The sequence below is a fragment of the Callorhinchus milii genome, unplaced genomic scaffold (genome assembly GCF_018977255.1).
Source record: "Callorhinchus milii isolate IMCB2004 unplaced genomic scaffold, IMCB_Cmil_1.0 Scaffold5, whole genome shotgun sequence".
In the NCBI taxonomy this organism is placed as follows: Eukaryota; Metazoa; Chordata; class Chondrichthyes; order Chimaeriformes; family Callorhinchidae; genus Callorhinchus; species Callorhinchus milii.
In genome coordinates, this window is record NW_024704746.1 from 8384647 (window position 1) to 8400113 (window position 15467).

At 40.6% G+C, this 15467-nt stretch overlaps 1 protein-coding gene and 1 non-coding gene across 5 annotated transcripts in view; both read right to left on the reverse strand.

The window, feature by feature from the left end:
• Positions 1–15467, reverse strand: part of scyl3 (SCY1-like, kinase-like 3) — a 32656-nt gene that overhangs the window by 13387 nt on the left and 3802 nt on the right. For 3 of the 4 annotated variants that reach the window (XR_006085129.1, XR_006085127.1, XR_006085128.1), the window contains exons 2-14: positions 14378–14563; positions 13872–13985; positions 12874–12930; positions 11402–11504; positions 10521–10632; positions 9235–9312; positions 8382–8521; positions 7652–7839; positions 6819–6990; positions 6290–6475; positions 4821–5557; positions 3677–4010; positions 1081–1129 (exon numbers count right to left, since the gene is read on the reverse strand). Coding sequence is in view for 1 of the 4 variants with exons in the window: in XM_007895540.2 (XP_007893731.1) it covers positions 3957–4010; positions 4821–5557; positions 6290–6475; positions 6819–6990; positions 7652–7839; positions 8382–8521; positions 9235–9312; positions 10521–10632; positions 11402–11504; positions 12874–12930; positions 13872–13985; positions 14378–14563 (2127 nt within the window). In the remaining 3 variants the exon portion in view is untranslated. Of the gene's footprint in view, positions 1–1080; positions 1130–1924; positions 4011–4820; positions 5558–6289; positions 6476–6818; positions 6991–7651; positions 7840–8381; positions 8522–9234; positions 9313–10520; positions 10633–11401; positions 11505–12873; positions 12931–13871; positions 13986–14377; positions 14564–15467 lie in introns of those variants that run through there. The other variant, XM_007895540.2, reaches the window with a different exon arrangement.
• On the reverse strand, positions 10161–10232 carry trnam-cau. Its single transcript has one exon. It is a non-coding gene; the product is annotated as a tRNA-Met (tRNA).

Consider the following 15467-nt stretch of genomic DNA (forward strand, 5'->3'; position numbering starts at 1 on the left):
AGTTTAAGGTAAGCTCCCAATCAGTTTTTGTAAAGCTTGGGTGCTGTTGATGTGAAAGGCACAATTTTATATCTATATATATGCAATTTTTGTAAGATTGCAGTGAATGAAATAGTGATACTTTAAATATACATGATTAAGCAGCTTTTGGGGAGGATTAAATACAATCAATCGAACTTGGGTTTAATAACTATAATTGATACTTTAAATTAGTACCACTGTCGAGAGCGGAAATAGTATATGAAAGACGGATGAAATTTACTGAAATCAAACCTCGTCTGGAGACCTGGGCTGGATTAGCCTGCCTTTATTTAGTGTTATGTATGTACACACACGACACGTGAAGTGGACTCACTTGTTCTCCCAACACCTGGCTTACACGGCTTTTGTTTCTGCCTTTTGTAAACCAGTCAGAAATTCTTGATGACGAGGCTTTCGAATGAAGCCTTCAAAACAAACAAGCACTTTTTGTCCCAGGAGAGTGACAATAGGGCATGTTATAACATTGGAATACAGGTTGTGTATCTGTAACCCTTTTCTATCCAATCTGTACAGGCTAACAGCGGTTCATTTAACTTTCTACATTTTAGAATTCTAAACTGAATTACAACAGTTATTAATTATTACTTTTTTTGAACAAAAAGACATTTGTGAGTTACTTTTAGGGAATGGAGTGCGAGCAGGTAAATAACGCATTGATCTCATACTGGCTGTGTTAAAAAAACAAATAGGTTTCCAGAGCTATTAGTTCAGTGCTTGCAATGTTTTGAGGAAAAATTGAGTTGAATGCATAGTTATTGGCATGGCCAACAGAAAATTGCAGAAATATTTGCTAAACATTGGAGGGAAATTTGACATTTGCAGGGAATTGATTCATGCTATTGAGAGGTACATTTTACTACCAACCCATATTTTTTCACTTTATTGACAAAAACTAAACAAAGAAATAACACATTATATTGTTGCAAAAAGCAAAAATAAAGTATATCTATAGTAAAACTATTTGGAATAAAGGCAGGTAGCTAGAGTTGTGCTGCAGCATGCATTTGGAATAGAAATTGACAGATCAGTCAGTCTTACCTTTGTGATCAATTGCTTCCCTTCCTGCAACTTTGATTTCCAGATTTCACTGAGAAGCATATTTAGAAACAAAAACAATTACTGTGTCAAATACTGAAGACTGAAAGTCAAGTCCCAGCTGTAACTAACAGTCAAAGTTATTCAAGGACAAGTTTGGCTGGCTCTCAGCCAGATCATTACAATGCTGCCAGGGAAGAGCAAACACAGCATCTCGCCAAACCCCAGAAAATCTGCAATTTGACAAGAGTAGTGACAATTCCACGACCAATATATTGCTACCTTACTATGCATAAGGATATTGCGTGAAGAAGCAAAAGAAATATAAAAAGAATTATTTTGCACACGAAGGGTAAACAGTTTTCAAAAGAATCAGAATTTCCACATTAAAATCATAGGTTAGAGCCATAGAAATTTACAGAAGTGATCATTCAGTCCATTGTACATGGACTGGCTCTCCAAAAGAGCATTTAGTCCCATTCTGCGTTTTTCCATCTTTTATATGGTATGCATTACATCAGAGTAGAGCACAGCAAAACCTTAGTGTGGAGTAGCGGTTTAAGAGTATAAACACTAACAAAGAAGGCACGATCACGTAGTTCCAGGCCATGTCTTCCAACGATTGGGAGCTTTTATAACAGAAAATTATTTACCATTAGATAAACAACAAATGGATCTGGAGGATTGTTCAGACATGGAGAAAAATGCCCTCTTTTTCAATAGTGTCGCAGGATTGTCTAACACCCACTTGAACTTCAGAGCAGCTTTCTCATTCAATTAGGCTGATTCTGCATCACGTTTTTCACTTCATTCTGCATCCTGACTCAAGAGACGTGCAACCAAGCGCTCACGTTAGAACCATTTATTCACTCATTACACTTCTCAATCAGCACAGGAATTAAATAATGGCAATTACAAAACAAAGTATAGAATCACTTTAAAATCTTTAGCAATGCTTTAAACACCCAGTCATGAAAAATGTAGTAAGTGCCTAGATTTAATTAAGTATTTGCTTCATTTGGCTTTTGAGTCCCTGCCAAGACGGCTCAAAAGAAACATTTTTTATAGATATATTAAAAAAATCTTCAAACCAGTATATTGATTTCCTTTAAGATTCCTGCAGTTCAATGCTGCTCTTTCCATCTCAGTTCTGTGCTACTAGAGCGGTTACAATGCTATGTAAAATGTTGTAGAACCTGCTTTGGGGAACGGGGGGGGGGTGAGGGGAGAGACAGGTTTTGGTCCTATATGATCAACCAAGTTCTGAAGGCAACATTCCCCACTCTAATACTGCCTTTGAGCCTCTACCTTCTTATGGGACAAGGCAAATTCCACAGCAGCTAGGACATGAAAGAATTATGCACCTGTACTGGTTACTAAGCAGCAATTCACAATTTTGGGCCAACCTGCCTTCCCTCGGGGATGGAGAAGGTGAAATATAGGCCAAAAAAACACTTCATTGGCCTGAGCTGCACATCCTGCAAAACAGGGTTTGTGCTGCGGCCGGGAAACTGGTGCTGACCATCTCTTCAAAGTGGTCTCGATTGCTGCCTCTGCTTTTACAGATCTGTTCCTGTTGAAGCTGTGATGGACACCAACATTATGCAGTAAATGCAGCATTAATATTGGGTACCGACAGGTCCGATTCACACATGTTGCACCTCAGAAGGCACAAATCATTTGCCAGGAAGAGCAAATTCACCTGACTGCCTTTAATAATGGTTTGTTAAGATGCTAAAATGTACTAACTTCCAACCTTTAGAAACTATGATCTCAATGCAGGATTATCCCCCAAGTTAATAAACTCTTATTACATTCTTCCCACACTAACTAGGATAATGGCAAGGTATTGGAAGACTATTCCAAATTTTAAATAAATTAGCAATAAGGAGGGCACTTCTACGCTGTAAATTAATTCAGTAAGACAGCCCAAACATATTTCCGTTAGCTATCTTTTCAGGACAATGGGTTTTGATTCCATCTTCCCAGATGGATTTAGACATTTTTCTATCTCTCTCAACCCCCTCAACAATTTCCTGAAGATGCTGGAGTAGGATTCCACACATCTCATCCAAGTGTTTAACCTGCATGGTTCAGCGTAGTTGGTGGTGTCAAAAGGCTATTGGCCATTGGGGTATGACGGCTAAACTTGGCCTTGCCATTGCCTGATAACCACACCAGCACTCTGGTAGTGAGTTGCTGGAAACTGTTCAAGAACGCGAATCCTGATATCTCCCCCCTCCTTAGCCCAGTAGCTCTGATGCCAATGACGGCAGCCCTCACTGAGACCAGCTAACTTAGCACAGATCAGGGTGCGGATCCTGCGACTTTCTGGGTCTGATATGGCTCAGTTTCACACCAGGTGGGGAAGCTTTATATGAAGAATTCAAGAGAATTCTTACATTGAGACTTGGCATTTAAGTTACATTGTCTGGCACTTTTTGGTACTTGGTAACAGCGACGAAGTGAAATCTTGGTTATGACAGTAAACAATATCCAGTAAATGTAAAATCGGTAAATCCACCAGCATAGATTCTTTCTCGGTCGCTTTAAAATCTGTGCTTTTAAAAAAAAATGTAAAGTATTGCAAAACCACTACCTTCAAATAGGTTTCGTTTGTTTGATCCAGTTGTGCTCATTGTCCTCACTGCACATAAAAGCCAAGCTGCTTGGCAATGACCTCGATAGCTGTGATCAAGGAATTTCAGGACTTCTAGGATTTTTTTTTTCTTTTTTTTTTAAAATGGGTCATTTTGACCCTTGCATCAGACTACCAACCAGCAGCAGGCTGGTTAGTCCATGTGCTCCAAAGTACCCAGATCATAAGATGTTCAAATGGGCATTTGTTCAGTTTTTTGGGACCCATTCTTCTTTTGATTCTACCAGGTATTGTCTTCCCAGTTCAGATCATCTCCCCAACCTTCGGTTTCTGCCTGTGAAAGCAAAGCAAAGCTAGTAAGCAATTTTCCCTCCCTCTGCAGTAATCCTTGCTGCTCTATGCAAAGTTAGCTGAATATTTCACAGCTTGGCCTATTTAGGAATAAACTGTAGTATGCTTGAATGAAGCACTGGATAGGTTAACACTATTTGTCCAGCTGGAGAGTTAAAAAAAAAAGGCAAAATACAGGAGATGCTGGAAACCTGACGAAAGGTCATCGACCTGAAACGTTAACCCACTTTCCTCTCTCCGTAGATGCTGCTTGACCTGCTGAGTGTTCCCAGTGACATCTGTTTTTATATTAGTTTGAAATTTGGCTCACAGGAACTCTGAATCCAAGTCTAGCTGTCGAGCCAAACAAACAAGTCAAGCATCAACTGAGTTTCAGCACACAAGTGCTAACTGAAATACTACTGATAACTAGTGAAGAGCACAGCAGATGAGTTGTGCATTTCGCTTGGGCTGTTCAACCCTTTGTTTTGTGTATAGCTCAGGAACCACGCTTCTAATTCGAGTCTCCCAGTTTTACACAACACTAGTTTCATTTGCAGCAGTTCTTAACTGGAGTGTTCAATGATGATTCCCGATAGAATTCCAGTTGACTGGAACGCTGCTCCAGAACCAGATTGCATCAGGGCAGAGTTCCCAAGGGTTGGAGTGATGAGAGTCCTGCTACGAGAAGGGGAATTCTGCAATCGCGCAACTCTGATTCCTTATTAAGGAATGCCATTAAGAAATGCTGCAAATGACCAAGGATAAGTGGTGTCCTCATGTGTGACGAGATGAATTCTCACTGTGAGCTTACCTCAGTGGTGTCAGCTGCAGCAGCAAACTTTGACGTGAGCACGAATTGTTGTGAGCCACCTGCGTCCGCTAGGGGAGGGTTTGCAGATTCAGTTACTTTGGCAGAATCAACTGGTTCTGTCCTCTGAGTTGGGAGTAAAAAACCCACGGAGGAAAGTTTGATGTCTGGCATCATGTCAGCAAACAAGTCGAGTTCTGGGTCCCTCTCTGGCTTTTTCTTCACGCTTATGGTGAACTCCTCACCCAGTCCCTGGCTCAGGGGTACTTTTTTAATGGCGCGTTTCTGTGCGATTGGGGAAGTTCTCTCACTATCCCCTACAGTCGAGTTTTGTTGCTGCCAGGCATCCTTCCGCAAGCTGTTGTACGATACTTCAGAACAGCTTTTCGGTGCCCACGTCAGTTTCATGCCTTTGGACTGAACTTTATTCCTGGGAATGGATAAATCAGGATTCTGAGGGCTGATGGTCTGTTCCGCTTTAATTTTCTTTGGGTCCGACTTGGCTTCAATGTCATCCCAAGGTTCATCATTTGCGATTGCCTCCTCAGATTGCACATGCGCAATGATACGACCTCCTTCGTGCTCGGGCTGGAGTCCTGTGTTTATTTCGTTCTGCTCGGACTCGGACCAGTCTGGCCATTCCTCGCCAGCGACTGAGGTCATGGCTGAGCTCTGTACACTGACTCCACCCGCAAAGCCATTCATGGACACCGAGGTCATGGCTTCCGCACATTGGACCACTGGGGTTCAAATAAAAAGCACACGCTATTATCCGCAACAACTCAGTTGCACACTATACATTCTGTGAAGCGTTTTGAGACGTTTCAACATGATAAGAGCTATATCAAATCCGAGTTTTATTATTATTATTCCAGGATTGTGATTTAGGATTCATTTCAGAGGTCACCCTTTGAAGTACTGAAACTTTCATCACATGCAAGTACAAAGGTAGTAAATGGAAAAGCATGAATTACAGCCAGGTATTGGATCTGGGATCTTAAAATACACATCTAACCCTCACGAAGATTTGCTTTAAAATACATGTATATTTATGTAAAAAGAACACGCTCTAAAGGATAATACTTGCATTTGATATAGCACCTTATCACATTGTTAGACATCTCCAAACGCTTCGCAGAATATACTGTAAAATGAACTGACTTTATATTTTGTGAGTAAAACATGGCAGCCAATTATACACAGCAATAATGGATTCTGTGGTGTTAATCCCCATTTTCAGGTCACACCTGAAAACCTTACTCTTCAACTGTTCTTATGGTCACCTCCCAGCTCCCTCCGGCTCGGCATCGTGCTCTGCCACTGTCAAGCTCTCAGGGAGGCTACCCTGTGTGAGGGGCGCTACATAAGTGCAAGTTGTTGTTGTAGCTAAACCACCTTCAGGAGATTCCTCAGCACTAAGTGTTGATATGATCTTTGAAAGTGTTACCTTATTATTATGTTATAATTGTTACCTGTTTTTGTGAGTGTCTCAAACCCCACAGGTTGCTGGTTTTGAATGTATTTTGCTCCATATTTCTCCCTTGTATCTGAAGGCTTCTTCCCAGGTAGCGAGTTCTTGGGGAACAGCTTCAGCAAGTGTTTATTTGGGGAGAGAGAACTATGTGATTCGTGACCGCTGCCGACATGAACAGGGGAACCTTCAGGAAAACACCACAGGAGAAAGAGAAAGGTTACAATTTCAGCTTTTCTGAAGTTGGGTTTCAGTCAATATGAATTTTTAACCAACGATAAAAACCTTTCAAGTGCTGGTTCAATGCAAAAAATTATAAATCTCTACTTAATGCATTTGTATCATTGCTAACACGTTCTTCATCAGATACAGGTAGATGTCCTCCCAACGTGAAAGGCGCTATATAAATTCAATTTGTTGTTGTTGTAGGTTTGATTGACATTTTGTAATACTAGTGTTGTCTTGGCCCATAAAAAAGATAAGTCTAAATTGCTGCCAACTAGATATCACTAATCAGGATTGTTTCCTACCTTCTGGGGTGATCTCAGTGGATTTGGTGAAGTTGGGTGTTGTACGTTTGAAGATCTTTGCCCGTTCACCTCCGACCACTACATCTGCTCCAAGAAGCGGCACCAACACTGCAAGGCCACAGAGCGTTGCAGACACCAGTGCCTTGTTGGTATCTCTCAGCCCCAGTAACACCTAAAGAAACCCAAAATGTAGCTGTATTACATCTGTTAGCAAATTGGCCCATTTTCATTGAAAGAAACTGGAGTACATTACAGAGAAATGTTTACCAGCTGGTAACATTCTGAAACAACAAAATGCATGCTCAAGATGCATATTGTAATATGGCCTGAAGGTCTGGGTGTAGTGGAATCTGCCCATTTATAATGCAGGTCAATTTCACAGCAGTCTGAATAACTTTACAGGTGCTGTTCTGTTACAGAAACAGTTCATGGACAGCATACTCCTCTACAATAGCTGGTAACACTTTACGCACGTATATGTGTGTGTGAGGTGGTGGGGGGGTGGTATGGAGATTGTAGAAGATCATGTTACCCTATGCACCATATGGCCGAACCGAAATAACATATTCTGAACCTAACCAAAGTCACGGTTTCAATTCATGATCACACATTTGCCCAGAGGACTTTGAGAACTTTCACAGCCCTTTCAAGGACAAGTAGTGCAAGATGAAATCAATACGATATTTGGCATATCTTCACGTCAGCAGAAAGTGGCAGAAGCTAAATGACATAAATCGGGATGAGAAGACACTGCCTCAACTGACCTCATTGGAGCCTTGCCATTATCAACCTGGGTTTCAAAGGAGTACCAGTTATCCAGATCTTTTCCTAACCTGTGGAAGGATGATGTCCTGAAGATCCTCCAACGTGAAGAGGTCCACATACGTGTTCAGGTGAGACAACAGGACCATGCGCACATGTTCTTCCCGCACACTGTACAGCTTCAACAAAACAGGACTCACATGTTCTCGAAAGACATCCGGTGACAGGAGGCAACTGAATTGGCAATCACCAGATGAATCTGCAGAGGAGCACAATTCAGGCACTTTATTCATCAAGGTAACAACAACAAACAACAACAATTTACATTTGTAAGGCACCATCTGGGTCGGGAGGACATCCCAAAGCACTGGACAGTCAAGGATGTGCACCCGAGCTGGGGGTTGGGAATCTGAAGTGTGGTGGGCAGGGAGAGTGGGGGTAGTAGGGTGACCGAAGGCGCGGTTGAAGCAGATGGTCTTGAACAAGCGGACTTTTCAGCTTTCAACATGCTTTTTATTATCAAATAATTCTTTCTTCCCGAACGAGGAGAATCTTGAGTGGATTTCTTTATGAATTTGCACTCGTCAAGGTAAGAGGTGACGGAGTGAAACCCCTTTCTATTTTGGGCATGCAGCAACAACATCAAGCATTCCAAAATGAGTTAAAGCAGTCAGACAAAATATGGTTCCATCTACTATATCCCAAAAGTGAATTTAATAAGGGTTTAAATAAGGGTCCCTTCCAAGTGCTTGCGTGTGTTGGTGTGGCACCTATGAGGAGACACATACTGTTACTAAATACCTTTCTTTGGCTGGAGAAGGTGAGGAAGGAAGCTTTTAACGGCCACTGGTTCAGCAAACACCAGTGGATTTAGGAGCTGTGGTACGAGACGAGAGGCCATGAGATCTTCAGGCAGCGTCTGAAGCCGATCTAGCAGGAACCTATTAAAAAAAAGCAGATCGTCAGCAAGAGTACAACTGCTCACATTTTCCTAAAGTTATTTCCCCACCACCTGGTTAGTGGACTGACTGAAAGACACTGCTCTCTATTTTCCAATGTACAACATGATTGCACAGGTGTGGTTCAGCTACTCTTCTATAGGGAGAATGTCCCAAAGCTCTTCATAGATTATACTGTAAAGTGTGCAGAATATTATGTAGGCGAACATGGCAGTCGATTTGCCATTAATGTTCCACAAAGTGGAGGACCAATTTTAACTCGAGGATTGTTGGCCAGGACATGGAAGAAACTCCTTTTTTCAAATATTACCATAGGATCTTTAATGTTCATCAGACAAGAACTTGGTTTGATGTCTCAACTGAAGGATGGCACAGGGCTCCCCTAGCACTATATTGGAGTGTCAGCCACGACTGATTTCAAAATCCAGACATGGAGGATGAACTCTGATTCAGAGGCAAGAGTATAACCAACTGAGCCAGCTTACACCTGTAAATCAGAGGCATGAAACAAGTAGCCAGACTCCAAAAGTTTCTATATTCCTGGAACTTCTTTCATGTACACAAAAAAGACTGCTGACAGTCACTTAACAATTATATATAACATAATGTCCTGATGTTTCCTTTGCAGGAATCTTAAACCTTGAGGTTTATACAGGAATCCATATAATGACAGGAGACAGTAACAGAATACCTACTTGAAAAACTCATTCTTTTCTTCTTCAGTCTTTAAAGTCAAACTTTTCAAGAAATTCACCACTTCTAAGAAATCATTCCTGGGGATAAAAACAATAATATTGACAGTCTGATACATGCAGTAAATCATCACGTTTGAAAGTCTTATTCTTATTAAAACGCCTTTATTTTGGAAGCTATTTATCATCACTATTTTAAGTGCAGTAATTCAACCCTAATCTGAACATCAAAACAGATTTAATAACAGATCAAATATCAAACTGATCTTTTGAGAATATTCTAGGGTTCCTGAGGACCTTTATGCTCCAATTGCATAAATGAATTTGAACATTGGGAAAGAAGTTCTACAAATAATTAGCTGATTTTAAAAGAAAAAAATAATTCAAGAACATGTCTCGTATATTATCTGTGCATCAATTAACTATGAGCACTAATAAATGGAGGTCTTCATACAGCTGGACGAGACATTTAATGGAATATACAGAAAGTAAACTTGGAGCAATATTTTAAGCAGGAGGACAAGAGGACTAAAGTTCAGTTGGTGAAGGGCAAGTTTAGGACAGACACCATGAAGTATTTCTTTAAGAAAGTAATTAACATAATAGGTTAACATGACAGTGGTTGAGGCCATGTTGGCTCATTTAAGAAACAGCTCAATGCTGTAATGGGGGAGACAGTAATAATCAACCATAGCAATAATAATCCTTGCATTTGATATAGTGCTTTTCATGGCTACTGGAAGTCCCAAAGCGCTTCACAGAATATACTGTAAAGTGAATTGACTGTATATTTGTGGGCGAAACGCAGCAGCCAATTGCGCACTGCAGTGTCCCACAAACAGTCGTGGATTGAAAATGACCAATTTATTATTGTTTTTTCTTGAGGGATTATTATCAGGCGTGTGGAGTAAGGAAACTTGCCCAAGGTTTCACCCTGCCGGGAATCAAACCCAGGTCTCTCGCTTATGAGGCGAGTGCTCTAACCACTGAGCTACAGGACTCCATACAGGTGAAATAGCTCCTTTTCACATTGTTGAGATGTCTCAAAGCACTCGACAGAATATATTGTAATGTGGATTGACTGTGTATTTTGTGCACAAAACGCAGCAGGCAATTGCGCACAGCAGTGTCCGACAAACAGCAATGAATTTAGTGACCACATTTTTGGGGGTCTGAGAGGCTGAGTTAGGAATGGATTAACAGAGGTGGATTATTACCCCACTTCTGTGCTGTAACATTCTAGGATTTTGTGAAATAAATGGAAGGACTTGGGTGCGATCTTTACTGACCTAAAAAACATATGGGGCAGCAAACTCTGCAAAGACGGCCGTTCAGTAGGATTTGGGTTCAGCAGGGTCACGTTCAGGGTTTCTTGGAAATCCGCCAACAGATGTTCTGCAACTACAGAGGGCAGAGACTTCAACCACAAATCTCTATCCTGCTACAATCGACCCTGGCTACGCTCGCATGCAATACAGACACTAAAGACACTCTTCAACATCCAAACAATGTCAATGGATTGTCAGCAAAGAGGACATCACATTGCCACATATACTGCAATGAATTCTTCCTGTAAACTTTCAAAGTTGAAGTACCTCTAACTGGACCAGGACTCCATCCACTGGTGCGAATAGTGCTGCTTTGGCTTACAAACAAGAACATTCAGATCCATTTTGGAGAATGTAGTTCAATAAGGCATTTGCAATATACGGTGTAGAGTACCTTTTACCACATGTTAGCAAGGGAAAGGAAGCTATGCTATCAATCATATGACACAAGCTCGAGTTGACCACTTCAACCAAATTTCCTCCCTCAACCAAATTTACCACGGTTGATAAAGTCACCACACAATTATTTAATAGATTCTGAAGCACAAATGTCTTTGTGAAGCAATTAATATATAATAATAAGACTTGTATTTGATATAGAACCTTATCACGTCTTCCAGACGTCTCAAAGCGCTTCACAGGATATATTGTAAAGTGAATTGACTGTCATTTTTAATTGTAATATTTAATATAGATATATCTACCCTGGTAGACAATGGTCACTCATTGGCTACGTTAAAACAAGACAATTTACATTCAGATAGCACCTTTCACGGAGGGAGGATATAGAATATAAACATTTCACGTGTTGTCGCTGAAACATGCAACATGAAAACCCTTACCCACATCATTTAGCAATGGAAGGAGCTTCCCCACCATGATTCCGAATGAGTAAGCATCACGTGCATGCCCATGCTCCTCTGGCAGAATCTGAAAACCTGCAGACTAAATTGAACATAGCAATTTACTGAACTTGGCATTCACTCCTTTTTAATATAAATATTTCCCCTTCCCCCATTTGACATCATCCCCCTTCCTCCTTCCCATACTTAATTTCCTGACAGAAAAGTCAGACCCAAATTAGACAGCTATAGCAACACTAAACTGGATCACTTGGGCACTGCACCAGAGAGCACCCTGTAATAACATGTGCCTAATCATCTTTCACATGTTAAACCGAGGTCCAGTCTGCCTGTTCAGGTGGATGTTAAGGATCCCAAGGCACTAGATGAAAAGAGAAGGGAGTTTCTCCCGGTGTCCCAGTCAACAATCCCCTAAATAAACTGGTCTCTCGTTTCATGGCTGTTTGTGGGATACTGTTGGGTGTAATTATGCTGCCATGTTTGCCTACAAATATAATCACTGTATTTCACAGTAAATCCTGTGAAGTGTTTTGAGTTGTCCTTCCGACGTGATAAAGCACTATACCAAATGCAAGGATTATTATTATTTCTCCTCGACACTGTGCTTCCCGACACTTCACATCTGGTTCTGTGTGGAAAATGCAGGCACGAAGCCAGCATCCACACATGTGCTGCCATACTGTCTGTTTAGTCCAAGTACAGCACCATAGTGAATAGCTGACAAATCTTACCCAGTGAGCCAATTTGTTAGCAAAGAACAGGACTGTAAACAGAACACTTGTAAATTAATTTGTTGCAACATTCTACATTATATGACATTATTAGAACACATTTTGAAGAAAAATCCTAGGACAGTCTGGAGTTGTTATTCTGCAATGTACTGCCTGAAAGGATGGTGGAAGCAGATTCTATAATAGCTTTCAAAAGGGAATTTGATAGGTACTTAAAAAGGAAGAATTTGCAGTGGTACTAGTTGGTAGCTCTTTCAAAGAGCCAGCACAGGCACGATGAGCAGAATTACCTCCTTCTGTGCTGTAAAATTCTATGATTCTATGACAGCACTAGTGGCGTTTTTGCTTCCATTCTACCTGGTGACCGCTGTCCTAAGTCCATATGAATGAATGTGACGAGAGTAGGACTTGGCTCAGGTGCAACTTATATCTTGAGTCAGATGCCACTTGGGCTTGTGAAATACCAGTAGAAAGTAAGGAAAAGTAATTAAGTTGCCCCGAGGAGAATAGGGAAGAAAGGAGGTAAAAAACTGGCATGGGAAGAAACTGCAAAACAAATCCCATATTTTACTCACTTTTTTTAAAAAAAAGTTATTAATGGGCTTCAATTAAATTAAAGATGCAAGGCTCCCATACAAATAAAGTTTCTAGAATGAATGCAAACCTCCCCTTTAAAAGAAGTTTTAAACAAATATTGTTACTCAGGAAGTGCGAACATACCTGTTCTTCAGGTGAAATGCCACTTTGTTCTCTCAATAACTTAATGCTGGAGAGGAACTGCAAAAACAAGCAGCAAGTATTAAAAAAGTCTGTCCACAATGTGCAGCAATTAAACAGAAACTGGAGGACTGTTTAGCAACCAGCATTCTCATTAAAACAAACCATATTTTGGTTCATTGCAAAAATAGTAATCGGTGCAGCAGCAGATATCACCAGAATGTTTCTTCAGTTTTGTCATTTGTGCTCAGTTTGGGTTAGTAACTCCATTTCTCAATCCCCTTCGTTGAGTTCACCGGTATTTAAAGTTCATATAAAGAGTAAGTCAATTATCTCCCCACTCCCTTAGTCAATAAAATGCTTCAAAATATTTAGGGGCTGTCAAATCAAAAAAGTCTGCACCTATACCTGACGTAACAGGACATCCTACTGTTTGACTACATAAGAGGAAATAATCTATTTTTCCCCTAAATTAACACAAGTTATATACTGCATTTCATGTCAGGAAGACATGCTTATTTGCAGAAGGGTTGAATCCATCAGTGAAGTAATAGCTGCTGTGGTAGCTGTAGGTACTGAGATTGCCATTAACCAGTTAGGTAAAACTTGGAGATAGTTTTCACATTGGCAATCCTTTAAAAGAAAGGAATCTCATCAATAACCCCTCTTAAAGTAAACACATACTTTAAACGATGAATTCTCATTTGGTCAGCAAAACAACAGATAAAGACTAACACAGATTTCTTCTATGACTGAACTGTAAAACTAAAGTTGAAACCTATTAAGTGCCAGTAATGCAATGAAGAACAATAGACAAATATCCATCAGAAATGACAGTCATATATAGCTTATTTATGTAACAAAAACAAAGGAATAAGGAGGGGTGTTAAGTGCTGAATACAAATGCTAATGAGATAATTGGGAAGGTGGTGGTATACTTCTGGAGGGATGACAAAAAGCAAATTTCAAGGTAAGTCTTACGGTACACATACTGGTCTTACCTCAGGTGTGGCCTGAGAGAACTGGCACATCGTCTCCATTCCTCCCAGCTTCCAGTGGCCATCCTCACTCACAAACACAGAGGAGATGCACACATTATTGTGGCTCAGCTTTCCCTGTGACACAAAACACACCAAAATGTGTTCTTAATAGTATTTCATGCTGAAAAATGCACTGCTAGATGGTTCTCTCCAAGCGTTACCCATCTACAGTAAAATGATTTCCACTACTTACACAAATGATGGTTTGTGTCTAACCCACCCAGCTACATTATTGTAGAGCTTCAGACTTTGGGAAGGGGGAAGGGAGATAGATTTCTGAAATACTGCCAGCGAGATGACACACCAATCCATTAAAATTAAGTGTAAGTACAGAGAAGGAAGTCGTATTGCAAAATATCTTGTAGCTGCTTCAGCAAACTGGTCTTTCACTAACAAAGTCAAGTGACACTTTTCAACAGCTTTCCTGTGGCTAGTTGAATTGCAACTTGGTTGTCTTTTGCACTTACTCGATCATGGAGGAAGAGGAGTGCCTGAAGAATATCGAAGATTCCCGCACACATTTCATCTGCCGAGACATCATCGAGCACCATCTCCAGGGGCTGCACCCGCTCAGTCACTAGATGGATTCCATCAACTTCCACCGTGCAGGATAGGAACCTCAACAGGCATGGGTGGCGCAAGGTTTTCAGGTGCTGAAATATGATAGGTTTTAGCTCACTGCCAAACTAGCCTTCATACTTGCCCAGTTTAACAGCCAGATTCAAATTTAGTCAATACCTGTCTCTTCTGCAGATCGTTTGACCCACTCACTGACACTATCAGAGCTGCTGGACTACATTTGACAGAAAGCAAACTTGTAGACACAGCAGACTACATAGTGTTGAGTTTGAAAGTATTGTTAATAATGCAGTTACCATTCTGTTGAAACCAGCTTATTCTGTTGCCTAATTTATATATTAGGACCTGTGAACCTTGTACTTTATAGTCAATGCTTGTTTACTTAATAAGACAGGAAAGTTGCATTAGATCAATAAATAGTTACAATACTACCAACAATATTGACTGTTACACTCATGTCCATAGTAATGTTGGAGTGGAGTCTTGTAGTTCAGTGGTTAGAGCACTCGCCTTGCAAGTGAGAGCAGCTGGGTTTGATTCCAGGGAGGGGCAATACGTTCCTTACCCCTCATGCCTGTTTACCTAGGAGTAAGTAGGAACCTGGATGTTATTCGATTGGTGGATTGCTTTCTTGGGGTAATAAGCCCTTTTAAAAGAAATTGGTCACTCAATCCACAACAGTTTGTGGATCACTGCTGTGTGCAATTTGGCTGACCACCAAATATACAGTCAATTCACTTTACAATATATTTTGTGAAGTACTTTGAGAAGTCTCAAAGATGTGATAAGACGCTATATCAAATGGAAGGATTATTTTTACTATTATGTTACTGTAATGACAATGTCAAAGTTCATAAATTCATAAGCTTCATAAGCAGTAGACAAACAATCTACTTGATTCAAACTAAACTAAAAGCAAGTGTTGTCTCTGGAATTGGCACCCTGATAATCACAGGCATCAAATTAAGGAATCAAAAG